The sequence below is a fragment of the Suncus etruscus genome, chromosome 7, assembly GCF_024139225.1.
Source record: "Suncus etruscus isolate mSunEtr1 chromosome 7, mSunEtr1.pri.cur, whole genome shotgun sequence".
In the NCBI taxonomy this organism is placed as follows: domain Eukaryota; kingdom Metazoa; phylum Chordata; class Mammalia; order Eulipotyphla; family Soricidae; genus Suncus; species Suncus etruscus.
In genome coordinates this window covers 64523188-64539441 of record NC_064854.1, presented here as the reverse complement: position 1 = coordinate 64539441, position 16254 = coordinate 64523188, and the positions used below count along the sequence as shown (strand labels likewise).

Genomic DNA, 16254 nt, shown 5'->3' with positions numbered 1-16254 from the left:
TGTCCCATATGGTCCCCCAAGCCAGGAGCAACTTCTGAGCGCATAGCCAGGAGTAACCCCTGAGCAACAACGGGTGTGGCCCAAAAACCAGGAAAAAAAAAAAAACTATGAAAGTCACAAAGAATGAGAACAAGCAGTGCTGGCGATGATGTGGAGATAAAGGAACTCTTATTCACTGCTGGTGGGAATGCCGTTTAGTCCAACATTTACGGAAAGCAATATGGAGCTTTCTCAAAAAACTGGAAATTGAACTCCCATATGATCTGGCTATATCCTAGGGATATACACTAGGAACACAAAAATACAATTCAAAAATCCCTTCCTCACACCTTTATTCATTGCATCACTATTTATAATAGCCAGACTCTGGAAACAATCAAGATGCCCTTCAACAGATGAATGAATGGCTAAAGAAACTGGTACATATACACAGTGGAATATTATGCAATCATCAGGAGAGATGAAGTCATGAAATTTTCCTATAAATGGATGTACATAGAATCTATTATGATGAGTGAAATAAATCAGAGAGAGAAAGATAGACACAGAATAGTCCCACTAATATATGGGTTTTAAGAAAAATAAAGACCATTTTTGCAATAATTCTCAGACAAAAGAGATGAGGCTGGAAGGTCCAGCTCATGATATGAAGCTCACCACAAAGAGTGGTTAGCGCAGTTAGAGAAATAACTACACTGACAACTATCATAACGATGTGAATAAATGAGGGAAGTAGAAAGCCTGTCTTAGATGGAGGGAGGAGAGATTTGGAACATTGGGGACGGGAATGTTTTCCTGGTGAAGGGGGGTGTTCTTTATATGACTGAAACTCAACTACAATCATATAGTTTAGTTTTTGAAATTTTATTTTATTTTTTTATTTCTATTTTTCTTGATTTTCATTCCTGTTAATTTTTTTTTTTTAATTATGACAACAAAGATGCAAAGAAAGAGGACAGGGTAAAGTTACAGTGGAAGCCCAATCACCCATAAACAAAATTCACGGTATTCCCATCGATGATATCCCAGCCTTGAACTTTCAGCCAAAGAACATTGAGAAAAACAAAACTAAACCCATGTACAATACAATTACTTTGTCCCTCAAATCCCCAGTTGTAGTACATACTATTTCTTAGCAGCACACAATATAATCTAAAGACATTAGACTTATGTAACTCCTTAAACATTGAGGGGAAAGTACATTTCTCTAGTTCCATGCACATGTTTACTAGTTTAAGTTAACCTCAAAAGTTTTTTTTTTTTTTTTTTTTGGTTTTTGGGCCACACCCAGTGACGCTCAGGGGTTACTCCTGGCTATGCGCTCAGAAGTCGCTCCTGGCTTGGGGGACCATATGGGACGCCGGGGGATCGAACCGAGGTCCGTCCGAGGCTAGCGCAGGCAAGGCAGGCACCTTACCTTTAGCGCCACCGCCGGGCCCCTAACCTCAAAAGTTTTAGTGGGTTGTTTTTCTTAAGGATTGGCGTCAAGGGAACTTAGTGAAAAACGGTATTAAAGTGGCATTTGTTTGCATAGGCCCACCAAAACATAAGGGACATGGAAAGACAAATTATGGTCTAAATACAAGGAGACCCTATCCCTGAAGTTTCCTGGCACAGGACTGACTCTAGGCTCCAGGCAAACTAGTTTGTCCAATTCAGGTCATCGTCTTTAGTGGCAATACACCTCCATTCCTCACATAGTCTCTGTTGTTGGTATCATGCTTCTGTATTAAAGATCCTGGAGTCTGCATATCCCATATTGCAGTCAGGATGGTGCAGAGCATGCTCTCATTTCACCTCACACTTAAGGGGCACTAGAGAGAACCATGTCCTGTAGAGCAGGTCATTGTTGTTGTCAAGTCTTCTCAGTGTAAACGGAAGTCTCTTTTTAGGGGGTCGATGTCAGACCCTTGGTAGTGTCTTTCCTGGTAGAGGACTGCTTCCAGCTGTTGCTATAAAAGACCTTGGATGTTTCGTAGATAGCTTGCCTGGTTCCGGTGTGAATGGAGGATGCCCATTCTTCTGAGGCCTGTCCTGTTAAGTTTTATTTGTGATACACTAAGACAGAATTTTGGTATCCTTAGCTAGTTATTATCATAATTAATACTAGACATTTATGCATAACCTTTTTATATAATATTTCTATTGATATAGATGGCTTAAGCAAAATCAGACTAAACTACAGTGATGAATCAGCTGAAGGTAGTAAAATGCTTGAAGAGGAACTCATTGACTTCTCAGAAGATCAGGATAATCAGGTGAAACTTTATAGTTCTGTTTCATTTAATCAAGATTCTTTAATATTCTTTAGGTATTTTTAAGTGATTTATTATGCCTCCTGGAATTATAGCTTATAAGAAAATCAAATTTAGTTTGAATTTATATATTGCCAGTACAAGTGTTTTAGTTATTGATACTGTAGAATATTATCCAACTTAAAAATTTTTTATATAAAATGCCCTTTTGGGCCCGGAAAGATAGCACAGTGGCGTCTGCCTTGCAAGCAGCCGATCCAGGACCTAAGGTGGTTGGTTCGAATCCCGGTGTCCCATATGGTCCCCCGTGCCTGCCAGGAGCTATTTCTGAGCAGACAGCCAGGAGTAACCCCTGAGCATCGCCGGGTGTGGCCCAAAAACAAAAAACAAAAACAAAAACAAAATGCCCTTTTAATTAATTTTAATATAGAACAAATTTTCTGACCTAGCTATTCTTACTGTTTTCTCACCCCCTTTTTTAATATTCCTTTTTAAAAAACCATGTACATTTTATACATTTTTAAGAAATACTTTATAATGCAGGGCTGTGGCGCAAGTGGTAAAGCCTTACCTGCACTAGCTTAGGATGGACCACGGTTTAATCCCTCGGCGTCCCATATGGTTCCCCCAAGCCAGGAGCAATTTCTGAGCTCATAGCCAGGAGTAACTCCTGAGCGTCACCGGGTCTGGCCCCAAAACAAACAAACAAAAAAAAATACTTTATAACTTAAAGAGGACCTCATATTGAAAATTGTTATAAGGCATAAAGAAACCATTTCTTGAATTTTGTATTCTTTCTTGTTAGGACAAATTGAGTTTATCCTGTAGTGAAGATAGCTTGTTTTTTCTTTTATTTCTTTTGATCTACTTATGAGTAAAAATGAATGTCTTTCAGTGGTTGAATATGATTTCAACATATATAGACATTTACTGATTATATTTTGGATTCATTATTAGTACTTATTCTATGTTCTTTTAATATTATAGCTATATGAACTAAGTTAGCTGTATTCTTATTATATTTTCTCTGTTGATTATTTCATAGATAGGATTGCCTTTTATCAAAAGACAAATTTTAACACCTTGTTTTTATAATCAAAATCATCTATAGTAGGAGACAATTCTCTTGTGTAAAATGGGTATTTGGTGTAGTCAAGAAACTTTTCAAAAATTCCTTTGTTTTATATATATATATATATATATATATATATATATATATATATATATATATATATGTTGGAGGAGTTTTTCCCCATTTTTTTGGTCACTTGTGGTGGGCTCGGGGCCATATGCGTTTCTGGTAGTACTTAACCTGCTGCTCTGGGCCAAATCTTAAAAATATTTCTTATTTGAAATGCATCTGTAGTTGTTTACAACACAGATTGAGAAACAAATATCTTAATCTCAGAATATACATTCCATAGACTCTTTCTGTTATTGTTTGGGCAGGGGATGTTACGGGGTTACCATATAGTACTCAGGGCTTACTCTTGGCTCTTTATTCAGGAATTACTCCTGTCTTGGTTTATGGAATCTGGAGTGGCCTGGCTTGGCCTCCTCCAAGGAAAACACCTACCTGCTGTACTTTTGCTCTGGACCCAGATGGAAGTACATTTTATTTTGTGTGTATTGTGCTGAGTATTGAGTCTGTGATCTCACAATTGCAAGCCAAGTAATTAACTGCTTAGCTGTAACCTCACCCACAAATGACTTATTTTGTTTTCCTGTTTTGAGTCACAACCAGCAGGCAGTTCTCACAGGGTTCCTTATAGATCTGAGGATCAAACTTGGTTTGCATATTCCTACATGCAATATATGTAGTCCAGTCTTTTAAGCTCTCTTTTTGTCCAGTAGTCATATATTTCTGTAACTTTTGGTTTCATTTTGAGTGCTTTTTTGGTTTTGATGTTTGCCCAGGTGAGTATTAAAACCAGGTGTTCAAGCAGAGCACTATGACTGAACTAGAATATTCACAGCTGCAAAATTTGAGAGATTCAAAATCATAGTGAAATTGTTTTTCTGTAGACTAGAAATCAGTGATAAATTGTTATACAATAATTACAGCAAAATATGAATTATGTTTATTTAAACAGCTTATTTTTATTAGTATTTGTGAAAGAATTATAGTTAACTAAAGAAATATAGGGTGCCAGAGCAATAGCACAGCAGGTAAGACGTTTTCCTTGCAAATGGCCTGACACAGGTTCAATCTCTGACATCCCATATGGTTCCTGAGCCTGCCAGGTGTAATGCCTGAGCGCTGCTGGGGGTGGCCCAAAAAGGAAAAAAAAAGGAAATACATATATAGTTAATGGGTATGGAGCAACAGCATAGGAGGCAAGGTATTTGTCTTAGACTCCTCCAACCTGGGTTCGATCCCTAGTATCCTTTAATGTCCTCCAACCAGCTAGGAATTATTTTTGAGTACAGATTCAGGACAGGAGTAGCCCGACCACTGCTTCAGATGTGGCCCAATAACTCCCTTGAAAAAAGAAAAGAAATATATAAAGCTAAGACAGCAAGAAAATTTTCTCAAAGTTACATATTTCTATGATTTACTTTATACTGAGAAAGTCATTACATAAAGTTAGGTTTAAGGGGAAATGAACCAAAAAGAAAAATATTTCTGATTTGGAAAAATTACTATGTAAAGAACAATAAATAAAATTTAATGTTTTGTTCTGTTTTTTGTGTTTTTTTTGTGTTTTTTTTTTGGTTTTTGGTCCACACCCGTTTGACGCTCAGGGGTTACTCCTGGCTATGCACTCAGAAATCGCCCCTGGCTTGGGGACCATATGGGACACCGGGGGATTGAGCCGCGGTCCGTCCTAAGATAGCGCTTGCAAGGCAGACACCTTACCTCTAGCGCCACCTTTAGGGCCTGGAGAGATAGCACAGCGGCGTTTGCCTTGCAAGCAGCCGATCCAGGACCAAAGGTGGTTGGTTCGAATCCCGGTGTTCCATATGGTCCCCCGTGCCTGCCAGGAGCTATTTCTGAGCAGACAGCCAGGAGTAACCCCTGAGCACCGCCGGGTGTGGCCCCCCCAAATTTTATTTTTTTGGGTTTTTGGGCCACACCTGGCAGTGCTCAGGGATTACTCCTGGCTGTCTGCTCAGAAATAGCTCCTGGCAGGCACAGGGGACCATATGGGACACCGGGATTCGAACCAACCACCTTTGGTCCTGGACCGGCTGCTTGCAAGGCAAACGCCGCTGTGCTATCTCTCCGGGCCTCCCCCCCCCCCCCGAATTTAATGTTTTGTTGGAGTGATACCTCAGTTTAGAGCCAGGTTTAAGCCCTCTGAACACAGTTTGGTATGGCCTGGTTGGGGGTAGGAGAAGTTGTGCTAGCCAAAAAAAACTTTTTTGGTATACTAAAGCTAGAAGGCCAGAGGGCTTGCACGCAACAACCTAGGTTTGTCCCCCTGACCCCACATACTGCCTTCTGAGCCCTTCAGAAAGACACCTGAGTTTTAGAGCCAGGAGGAAGCCCTGAGAATTGACAGTGAGATCCAAAAACAAAACAAAAATAAAATTAGAAAAGTAGCATTTGATTTGTGATGAATCATTTGTTTATTCTAAATTAAGAACATGTAACAGTTTTTCATAATTGAAACTTCATCAAAATGCTGTGTCCAGATTATTACCTAAGTAGAAAAGATATTTTAACACATTAACAAGAGATTTCCTTGATAGTGTTCTTTCAGATTATTGTCAATCCTAACAGTAGGCTATCTTTCATAGGATGATAGCAGTGATGATGGATTCCTTGCGGATGACAACTGTAATTCAGAAATAGGGCAGTGGCATTTAAAGCCTAACATTTGTAAACAGTAAGTATTAACTACTTATTTTTTTTTATTGTGACTGAAGTGCATTACACAGAATTATTTATGATACGTAGTGACAATGAATGAAGGGCATTCCCATCACCAATGTTGTCTTCCCTCCACTCCTGTTCCCAGCATGTCTCCCATATCTCCCTCCTTTACACACACACACACACACACACACACACACACACCCCAGAATACTAGTGTAGCTGGTCTCTACTTTACAGCTTGTTGTAGATTGGGTATCTATTCTGTCCTTGACTTTGAGTTTTGTGTTCCAGTCTGGTCATTTTTTTATTTTCACTACATGTTCATATGACTGGTCCTGGCATCATCATTTTTCTCCCTCAATTTATGAGGCTGGATTATTTAACTACTTAATTTTTAAACTATATTTTAATTTTGGTATTTTCACAGAAAAAAAAATAAAGTAAACAATTCATTATATAAAGACTTCTTGTCACAAAGGCTTACAGGAGAGGAAAATTGGATTTTATCTATTGCCAGTATTAAGTTAAAGTGAATAGTCATTTTAAATTCTCCATTTGTTAGTTGTATCACATGTAGTTAATCTCCTTAGAGAACTATTTCTTTTGTGTATAGTTATATGAAACAGAAAGGAACATGGAACTGTATAAGATGAGTGATTAAGTTTGAGGTTTAGACTTGTTTCATAGTTACAGTAATAAGGCTCTGGAGTAACTCAGGACTGTCCTAATGAATGATTGGATGTGAACTATAAATTACAATCTATTTTGATTCACAGAAATATATATTCTAAGATGTCTTTGCTCTGAATGTACCTATTTCTAGACTTCGTCTTTTTTGACTTTTGTAAAAAAAATTTATAACAAAGCTGGAGCAATTGCACAGTGGTAGGGTATTTGCCTTGTACACAGCTGACCCAGGACGGACTTGGTTTCGATCCCCGGCATCCCATATGGTCCGCTGGACCCAGAGCAATTTCTGAGTGCATAGCTAGGAGTAACCTCTGAGCATCATCGGGTGTGGCCAAAACAAAAGTATAATGAAACCAGTTGCAGTTAATAGTGTGTAGTTTTGTGTTTATTCTTTCAATATGTTTCAATATGCGTACAAAGCATGCATGTCACTACTTAGCTACATTCTGGGTCCTTAATAATAATTTGAAAAGTGAATTTGTTTGTTTGTTTGTTTTTGGGTCACACCCAGCAGCGCTCAGGGGTTACTCCTGGCTCTATTCTCAGAAATCGCTCCTGGCAGGCTCGGGGGACCATATGGGATGCTGGGATTCAAACCACAGACCATCTGCACGCAAGGCAAACATCTTACCGACATGCTATCTCTCTGGCCCCGAAAAGTGAAATTTTTAATAGTTTTGGGCTACACCCAGAGTGTTCAGGGTTGACTCCTGGCTCTGCCTCTCCTTACAGACTCAGAGGACCACCTATGGTGCCAGAAGTTATTGAGCACAGTTTGACTATGTGCAAGTGTCCTACTACCCACTGTATTTCCTTTGAAAAGTATATTTTATGTATAAAGATTTAGGGACCTTGAATAAGTAAGATTTATTTTAAAAAGTTTGTAACATTTTTAAATTTTTTTTTGTTTTTATTTTTGTTTACCTCTATGCTATCTCTCTGGCCCAAAAGTTTGTAACATTTTAACCAGGAGAATTTAGTTGTAAGCATTTCAGGATTTTTTGCAATAAATTAGGCTGTTTTTGTTTTTAATTGTTTTCTTAAAATATGAAGTTTCATTATATTTATTGAGCTTTCTAAAGTAGTATACTGAAAAAACAGACTACATTTTCAGTGAATGTTATCTATAAAAATAGTGAGACTATTTTTCTTCTACTTTTGGTAAGAATTTCCAAATCTTTGGAGTTGTTTGAACTTCTAAATTCTGAAGTATTTTGTGGAACCAGCTGGAGATTAAACGATACATTTATAGCTAGTTATGACTAAATAAATATATTTTAAGTTAGTATTAAAGCATGGATTTTAGCAATTGGGCATATGTCTATAGGTTTTCCTGAGGCATACGAAAATGCTGAATTTAAATTTTATTCTCCTTATATGAAAATTTTCCTGAAAATATTGCTAAAAATTATATTGGGCATAAATGTTACCACTGATTTTTTGATTTATGTGATATTTGAACCACACCTATGTTGCCAGGAATGAAGTAAAGTAGAGAAGAGCCCTATCCCTTATATTGCAAGGCAAGAGCCCTATCCCCTGTACAGTGGCTCCAGCCCCATAACTTACTGTTAATGCACAGTTTTTTTATACCTCTTTAGCATTATAAAGTCCTAATATTTGGTCATTTCTACTCTGCAGACCTTGTATCCTACTGATGGATTCACTCAGAGGCCCTTCTCGGTCAAATGTTGTAAAAATTCTAAGAGAGTAAGTCCAAAATCATACCTAGCACTTAGTTGTCTTATGGAATGGGGGACTGTATATTTACTTCTGTGTATGTGTGTGTACATTTGTAAACATGTATGTTCTTAATATACACATATTATTGCAGGTATTTAGAAGTGGAATGGGAAGTTAAAAAAGGAAGCAAAAGAAGTTTTTCCAAAGATTTTATGAAAGGCTCTAATCCAAAAGTACCTCAGCAGAACAACTTCAGTGACTGTGGTGTTTATGTATTGCAGTATGTAGAAAGCTTTTTTGAGGTGGGTTTCAGCTTGTTGAATCTGTTAATATAAATACTAAATGGACATTTGACCTCAAAGTAAAATATCAAGAAGCATATATATTTTTTTTTAAGTATCTGAAAATTTTCATTTTGGAATTATTCCAGGAAGAAAATATCTCAAGTTAGACATTTTAAGGTACAAAGAAATATCTATATTTTATCAACTCTTAAGACATTCTTAAGTTCTCATTCTTCATCATAGTCAACACTTCCTTTTACATTGGTTCTTTCCTCTTTTAAGCAATCTCTCCCATGATTTGAACTGTTTGTTGTACCCTTTGTTCTTCATCTTCACAGGTTTATTTTTGTAGAGGTATTCTTACTTAGTTCTTATACATTTAATTCTTTTTTTAATTCTTATAGTTACTATCTGCAGTTCCACAAATCTTCTAATTGGCTTCATCCTCACCATTATTTTAATGTTCCTAACTTACATAGCATAATATGATATTGTTGATCATAACTTCCTCAATACTCTCTCTGACTTTACAGCTAGAAAAGTATGTACATCTCTCACTTAAAATTGTTTATAGTTATCTTGACTACTACTTCATCCACCATTCATTATGCCACAAAGTCTTAAGAATTCTTTGATTTAATATCTTCATTTGACTCTATCCCTGCTGCTTTTAAATCTATTAAATTGGATAGACTATTTCAAACTGCTGCACTTAATTTTTTTTTTTTTTTTTGGTTTTTGGGCCACACCCGGCGGTGCTCAGGGGTTACTCCTGGCTGTCTGCTCAGAAATAGCTCCTGGCAGGCACGGGGGGACCACATGGGACACCGGGATTCGAACCAACCACCTTTGGTCCTAGATCGGCTGCTTGCAAGGCAAACGCCGCTGTGCTATCTCTCCAGGCCCTGCACTTAATATTTTTCAAGGCTTCTCATGCCCCTTCTGATTTTATGATTTTTTGTTTTCACCGGAAACCCAAAGCTAATGTTATTTTGCACTTTAAATCTAAGTGGCTTCCATTTGCTATTGAATTAAAGACTAAAGCCCTTCTTCACAGGGTGCATAATTCTACACTTATACAAGCTTTTCTTTAACTTCATAGTAGTCTCTAAATCTGAATGTCTCTTGAATGTCTCATACTCTTACATTCTTTCTTGCTATAGGCCTTAATACATATTTTCTTACCTGGCATACTCTTCCCTATTGTTTCTTTCATTCCATATTTGGCAAATTCTTATTTACTAGCTGGTTTCAGCTTCACCACTTTTAGAATACCTTGAGGTACTGAACTCTACTTCTCATGTCATTCTTGTATATTCATTGTTTTGCTAGATCATCTATCTAGAAACTAGGTCACCAAGGCATTTTTTGTTTTTAAATAAAAGGCTATGTAGTAAATAATTGAATCTTTGTAGACATGGGGTTCTTTGTGGATGGGAGCTCTCAAGTGGTGCTTGCTCACTGGATTCTGAGAACAACACAGAACAAAACTTAACTGTGTTATACTGATTAGCCCGAAAGTGTTATACTGCTAAGGCCCAGTACTACTGAGAGGCAGTTATTAGGGCTACACTCAAAATATTAGTGAAACCCAGGGAGGATCCCAAATACTATCAAATTCAGGACCCTAATGCATGCAAAGCTTGTGCTCGAGCACTTTGAACTAGTCCTTCATGTTATTGTAGCATAAAAGTATACACAGATAATGTAAATAAGTTAATGTACAGTATTAATAAAACAAATGGTTACTGATTTTGTTGTTCTTAACTATAATGTTTGTAATTGAAAGTATTTTAGTATAATTTTTTGTTGTGTATATTTTTTTATTTTTAGAATCCAATTTTGAATTTTGAAATACCTATGAACTTGACAAACTGGTTTCCTCCCCCAAGAATGAAAACAAAAAGAGAAGAAATTCGAAACATAATTCTGAAGTTGCAGGAATGTCAGAGCAAAGAGAAGAAACAACCTAAAGATATTCATTCAACAGAAACATCTTTAGATGAAAGAACATATCAGTGTGTCAACAATATTTCAGATTGATCTTTCTGATGCTCTTCAGTATTGCCTTCAGAACAGTGACTTTCAATTTGGTTATAGATAGTAAAGAACTGAAGTGCTCACTATTCAGTGATTTAAAAATGTTAATGCTGTATAAATGTCATATAATTAATTTTCAATGGAGTATGTATTAAGTAAAAATTTGTAAATATGTTAATGAGGCCAATTTTTCCAGCATTTATAATTATTTTTTTCACTTGTTAGGAAGTTTTTGTTTTGTATTTTCTGTTAATAGTTCTTAAAATTGCAAACTTCTAAATACAAAATAAAAAGAAAATATTTATAGGAGGAAATGATTAATTTGATATTCTTTAGTGCTTCTGTATCAAATCCCTGTTGGGTGTGTTACATATTTCATGGAAATCTTTTATTATATATGATGGTCTTGTCTTTTACATTTGTTATGATATAAAAATGAGATTAAATCTAAGGTATTTTTAAGGAGAAAAACATCTTAATATGCTTACATGGATAGATTTAACACCTTTTAAATTTTACATTTCATCATGTTGCAAGAACCTCAAAATTTATAAATACTTATAGTCTTACAACAAAGTTATCTAAGAAGAAACAGTATTATGAACAATTCAAAGAAAAAATAGACTTGAATTATACTACTAAATTTATTTATACATTGTCAGTACATTCTGAAGACATCTAAAACTCAGGTTTAAACTATTCTGGTTAATGCAGCTTGAACTCCAAATACCCTATGTTAATTCTATATTATATCTTAAAAGTATGCTATAATCTGTGTGATAGATAATTAATTGGTTAGCAACTTTAATTTGTGAACACAGAAATTTAAATACAAAATTTGCCCTTTATTGCTAGTTTTTCATTGCTTGTTTTGTTCTTATGATTTTGATAAAATTTTAGATTAATTGTACTTGAATTTTTGGTGTAAATTATTTTTACATGTAAAAGTATCTTTTAAGTGATGGTTTTGATGAAAGATGTATAACTCATGTAGGGGGATCAGTCATCTGTTGAAACTATTAGTTATCAAATGAAATGTTATACATTTCTTTAGAATTAACTTTTAAACTTGAAATATATATTTTACAAATTATCATTTGCTTAGTAATGAATATAAGTACACATTTAACAAGATAGTTCAGAATAAAAGATAGTCTATTTTATCATAGCAATTCATCTGGCATTGCCACCAACATTATTTTCCTTGAATTTATTAAAATTCTTTGCTGTGTTGTGAGCAGACGTAGGATGTGGTTAACAACAAACAAAAATTTTTTGAGGTACTTATTAAGGGAAATATTTAGATATAGACTTAAGGATGGTTACCATTAATTGTATCAGTTAAAGCTTTTTTATTCTGAACTGTATTAACATTTTTTATTTCTGAGTACATTTTGAATGTGGTTGAAGGAGGTGTATGTTGAGCCACACTTAAGCAGTGCTCAGGGATTACTCCTGGCCCTGTGCTCAGTTGTCACTCTTAGCAATATTCAGAACATTATGTGGTACAAGGTATTAAACCAGGCAAGTAATGCAAGCTGCTTAATTTCTCCTCATTCTCTCCCTTCCACTCTGATTTGATTTTTTTATTTGGGAGATATTTTAATGAAAAAGAACTTTATTATTTATGAAATATGGAAAAATAGTTTTGGTACTCCCATCAAGCTAAAACAAAAGATGGGAATTAAAAATACATAGCAAGCAACACATAAGGTACAGATATTTGCTTTTCTTGTTTGTTTGGTTTGGGCCACACCCGGTGACACTCAGGTGTTACTCCTGGCTATGTGCTCAGAAATCGCTCCTGGCTTGGGGGACCATATGGAATACGAGGGGATTGAACTGCGACCCTTCCTAGGTCAACATGTATGAGGCAAACACCCTATTGCTTGTGCCACCGCTCTGGCCCCTGCATACTTAATTTTTAATATGCTATTTGACCAATGACAAAATTATTCGGAAATGCTCTTTTAAATTTTAATTTCTAATGATTACATTTTTTGTGTTTAATAAGATAACATTCCTTGGACCAACTCAAGTCAACCAAATTTTGTCATGAAAAATACATATTAATGCTACACTTACAATTCCATTTTTTAAAAACTAACGTCGATGACTTAAAATAATTTTATATACTTATATGTCTTTAGAAACTGCAATGTTTAGGGGCTGGAGAGATAGCATGGAGGTAAGGCGTTTGCCTTTCATGCAAGAGGTCATCGGTTCGAATCCCAGCGTCCCATATGGTCCCCCGTGCCTGCCAGGAGCAATTTCTGAGCATGGAGCCAGGAGTAACCCTGAGCACTGCCGGGTGTGACCCAAAAACCACAAAAAAAAAAAAAAAAAAAAGAAACTGCAATGTTTACTCCTGAAGCTAAACTTGAGAATCTACAGGATATATGCACATTCATTTGATAATCTTGTACTCTGGTACTCTTCTGTAGTTTTAAATGATCATCAGCATTTTTGAATGTGTTATTACTCAAAAGAGGTGAAACAATTTTTAAAGTTGGAGGTTTGTTATTAGACACTGACACTGCATGATGCGTATCTGGTGTCTTAACTAATTAGATAGAGCTGTTGTATTTGTTTTCTTGTTGGATAGAGTAACAGTTGATCATTTTTTTAGAGGAGTTTTAGGTTACTAGCTATAAAATTTGTATGCCTCTTAGCTCTGGGTAGTTTAGGAGAAAGGTGTCACTTAACTAGTTTTCCCCTTTTGATATCAGTATAACAGCTAAAAAATTAATATCATAAATTCACACATACCTAAATCATCCAAGCATAGTAATCTGTGCTTAAGTTTTTCAATTAAATATAGGTTAATTTGTTTAAAAGGACAAAATAATTGTCTAGATTATATGATTTTCATCCATAAAAGTGAAAGTAAAAAAAGTAAAAGTGAACATCTTTTCTTTAAAAAAGACTGATCTTGTGAGCCAGAGAGATTGCCTTTAATTTGCCCTGGCAATGGATATGGACCACATGGAAAACAAAACAATTTTACTATGTAAGATTTTTTGAATATAACAATAAAATAATGTAGAGGAAAAACTCTTGAGGGCCCGGAGAGATAGCACAGCGGCGTTTGCCTTGCAAGCAGCCAATCCAGGACCAAAGGTGGTTGGTTCGAATCCCGGTGTCCCATATGGTCCCCCGTGCCTGCCAGGAGCTATTTCTGAGCAGACTGCCAGGTGTAACCCCTGAGCACCGCCGGGTGTGACCCAAAAACCAAAAAAAAAAAAAAAACTCTTGAAAGATGAAGTTATAGTACAGTGCTATTTGTCTCAAGGGGATAGAAATAACAAGTTGCTTTAAAGACCGCTTTGAGGGGCCAGCGAGGTGGCGCTAGAGGTAAGGTGTCTGCCTTGCAAGCGCTAGCCAAGGAAGGACCGCGGTTTGGGTTTGATCCTCCGGCATCCCATATGGTACCCCCAAGCCAGGGGCAATTTCTGAGCGCTTAGCCAGGAGTAACCCCTGAGCATCAAATGGGTGTGGCCCGAAAAAACAAAAAAAAAAAAGTGAAGACCACTTTTAAGACAAAAAGAAAGGAAAAGTATATAGGACAATTATACTGTGGCTTATGTAATCTACTTTTTTTTTTTTTTTTTTGGTTTTTGGGCCACACCCGGCATTGCTCAGGGGTTACTCCTGGCTATCTGCTCAGAAATAGCTCCTGGCAGGCACGGGGGACCATCTGGGACACCGGGATTCGAACCAACCACCTTTGGTGCTGGATCGGCTGCTTGCAAGGCAAACACCGCTGTGCTATCTCTCCGGGCCCTTATGTAATCAACTTAATACAAAGGGATCATTTAATAAAATAAAGTAATAAAATATTATTGAATTAAGGAAATTCAATACAAAAGAAGCTGAAATACTTTTGGACATTATTATATATTTACAGTTTTCCTACTCTTAGGAAGATAAAAAGGGTTTAGGAAAATTATTCTTTAAAACAAATGTAAGTATAGAGAAAAGGATGGTTGAGAGTAGAAGAAATTTTGCTCTTAGGGAAAAAATAGTCCATCTTTATCTTATTTCAAGGGGAAGTGGGTCAATGGTAGATTCCTTGCCTATGATCCCATCTGTGTATTGCATTAGAGGTGGGAATGAGAGCCTCCCCAGAGATCCTCAAGTTGCCTACCTGTGTGGGCCTGATGACTACTAGCTTGGACCTGACAGTGCAGTGATGCTTGAATTTAGCAATGCTTGGATCTAGTGACAGAACTACACTCAGCAGTGCTTTAGGGACAATACAATTCTGGGGATTGATGCCTTTTGCATATAGTCCCCATCCCTTTGAGAAATTTCCCTCACATTAACACCTTGTTTCTGATAACGTGATATCAAAGAATATGGGCATATCCCTAGACAAGTGTTTCTCAACTGTTTTAATTTAGAGTACTCAGAAAAAATGACCTACAGGCTTATGGTTACCTATTCAGAACATTCAACATTCAAAGCTAAAAGCCTAGCGCTAGTACAGTGCTTGCCTTCCACATAGCCAGGTTGGGTTCCTTTGCTGCCATCCCCCATATATGGTCCCCTAAGTGCAGAGCCAGGAGGAATTCTTGAGTATCACCAGGTGTGTCCCAAAAAACTAATAACATTAAAAAAAGATCTTTAATAGCATTATCACAGTGGTTGAATTGAACTTTATTATGGCTATATAGTAAGGAAGATTATCACAAAATATTTTGTTTCTAAAAATGTGCATCAAAATTATCTGAGTAGTATTTCAAAATACACATGCCTTAGTTTCAACCCTAGTGGTGCTACTCATTTTTACATCCTCAACTCTGATATGCACTTCTGTGACAAAACACTAATTTGAAGCGATTAATAGGTGTCCTTGCCAGTTTAAGCCAGTGGTGCCAAAGATAATAGGACTTTTGTGCATTTTCTTATATGCTTTAAGATGCCTTTTTTCTCATACCCATTAGATTTGCATTAGTTATGAAAATGCTATTATTAAATCTTGAGCAATTATTAGGAAAACTATTCTAAAGACAATTACCAAGTTAAAACTAGTGTCTTACTTTCCAAAGATCCTGCATATATACTAGATAAAACATCAACTATTAATAAGCTTCTGGAATGAATTATTAATTAAATAGTTTGTGAACTCTCAAAGCAGTGGTTATCAGGAGTTATGTGACTACTGTAATCGAAGTTTTATATTTATTTCTGAATTTTTTTTAATACTTAAGTAACATAGTTGGGTTACAGTCATAACCAGAGCAACCCCTTTAGCAGTGTAACATTACCCCCTCCCCCATTCCCATCCCCTGCCTGTATTCGAGACAGGCATTCTACTACAGTTATTTGTTTTTAAGTTCAGTAAGTTGTTTTTTTTTTAAAGGATAAGAGTAAAAAAATATAGTAAAGGTGTGATAGTGGCAATCGCCATTGTTTGCATAGGTCCAGAAAAATGGGGAAAATGGAAAAAAATCCTTGACCTGATTACAAAAAGGCC

At 36.3% G+C, this 16254-nt stretch overlaps 1 protein-coding gene across 1 annotated transcript in view; it reads left to right on the top strand.

The window, feature by feature from the left end:
• Nucleotides 1-11623, top strand: part of SENP6 (SUMO specific peptidase 6) — a 114381-nt gene extending 102758 nt beyond the window's left edge. Inside the window, exons 20-24 of the mRNA XM_049777009.1 lie at nucleotides 2155-2258; nucleotides 6000-6088; nucleotides 8410-8478; nucleotides 8603-8753; nucleotides 10569-11623. Coding sequence (XP_049632966.1) covers nucleotides 2155-2258; nucleotides 6000-6088; nucleotides 8410-8478; nucleotides 8603-8753; nucleotides 10569-10778 — 623 coding nt within the window. The 3' untranslated portion in view covers nucleotides 10779-11623. The remainder of the gene's footprint in view (nucleotides 1-2154; nucleotides 2259-5999; nucleotides 6089-8409; nucleotides 8479-8602; nucleotides 8754-10568) is intronic.
• The last annotated feature ends 4631 nt before the right edge of the window (nucleotides 11624-16254 follow it).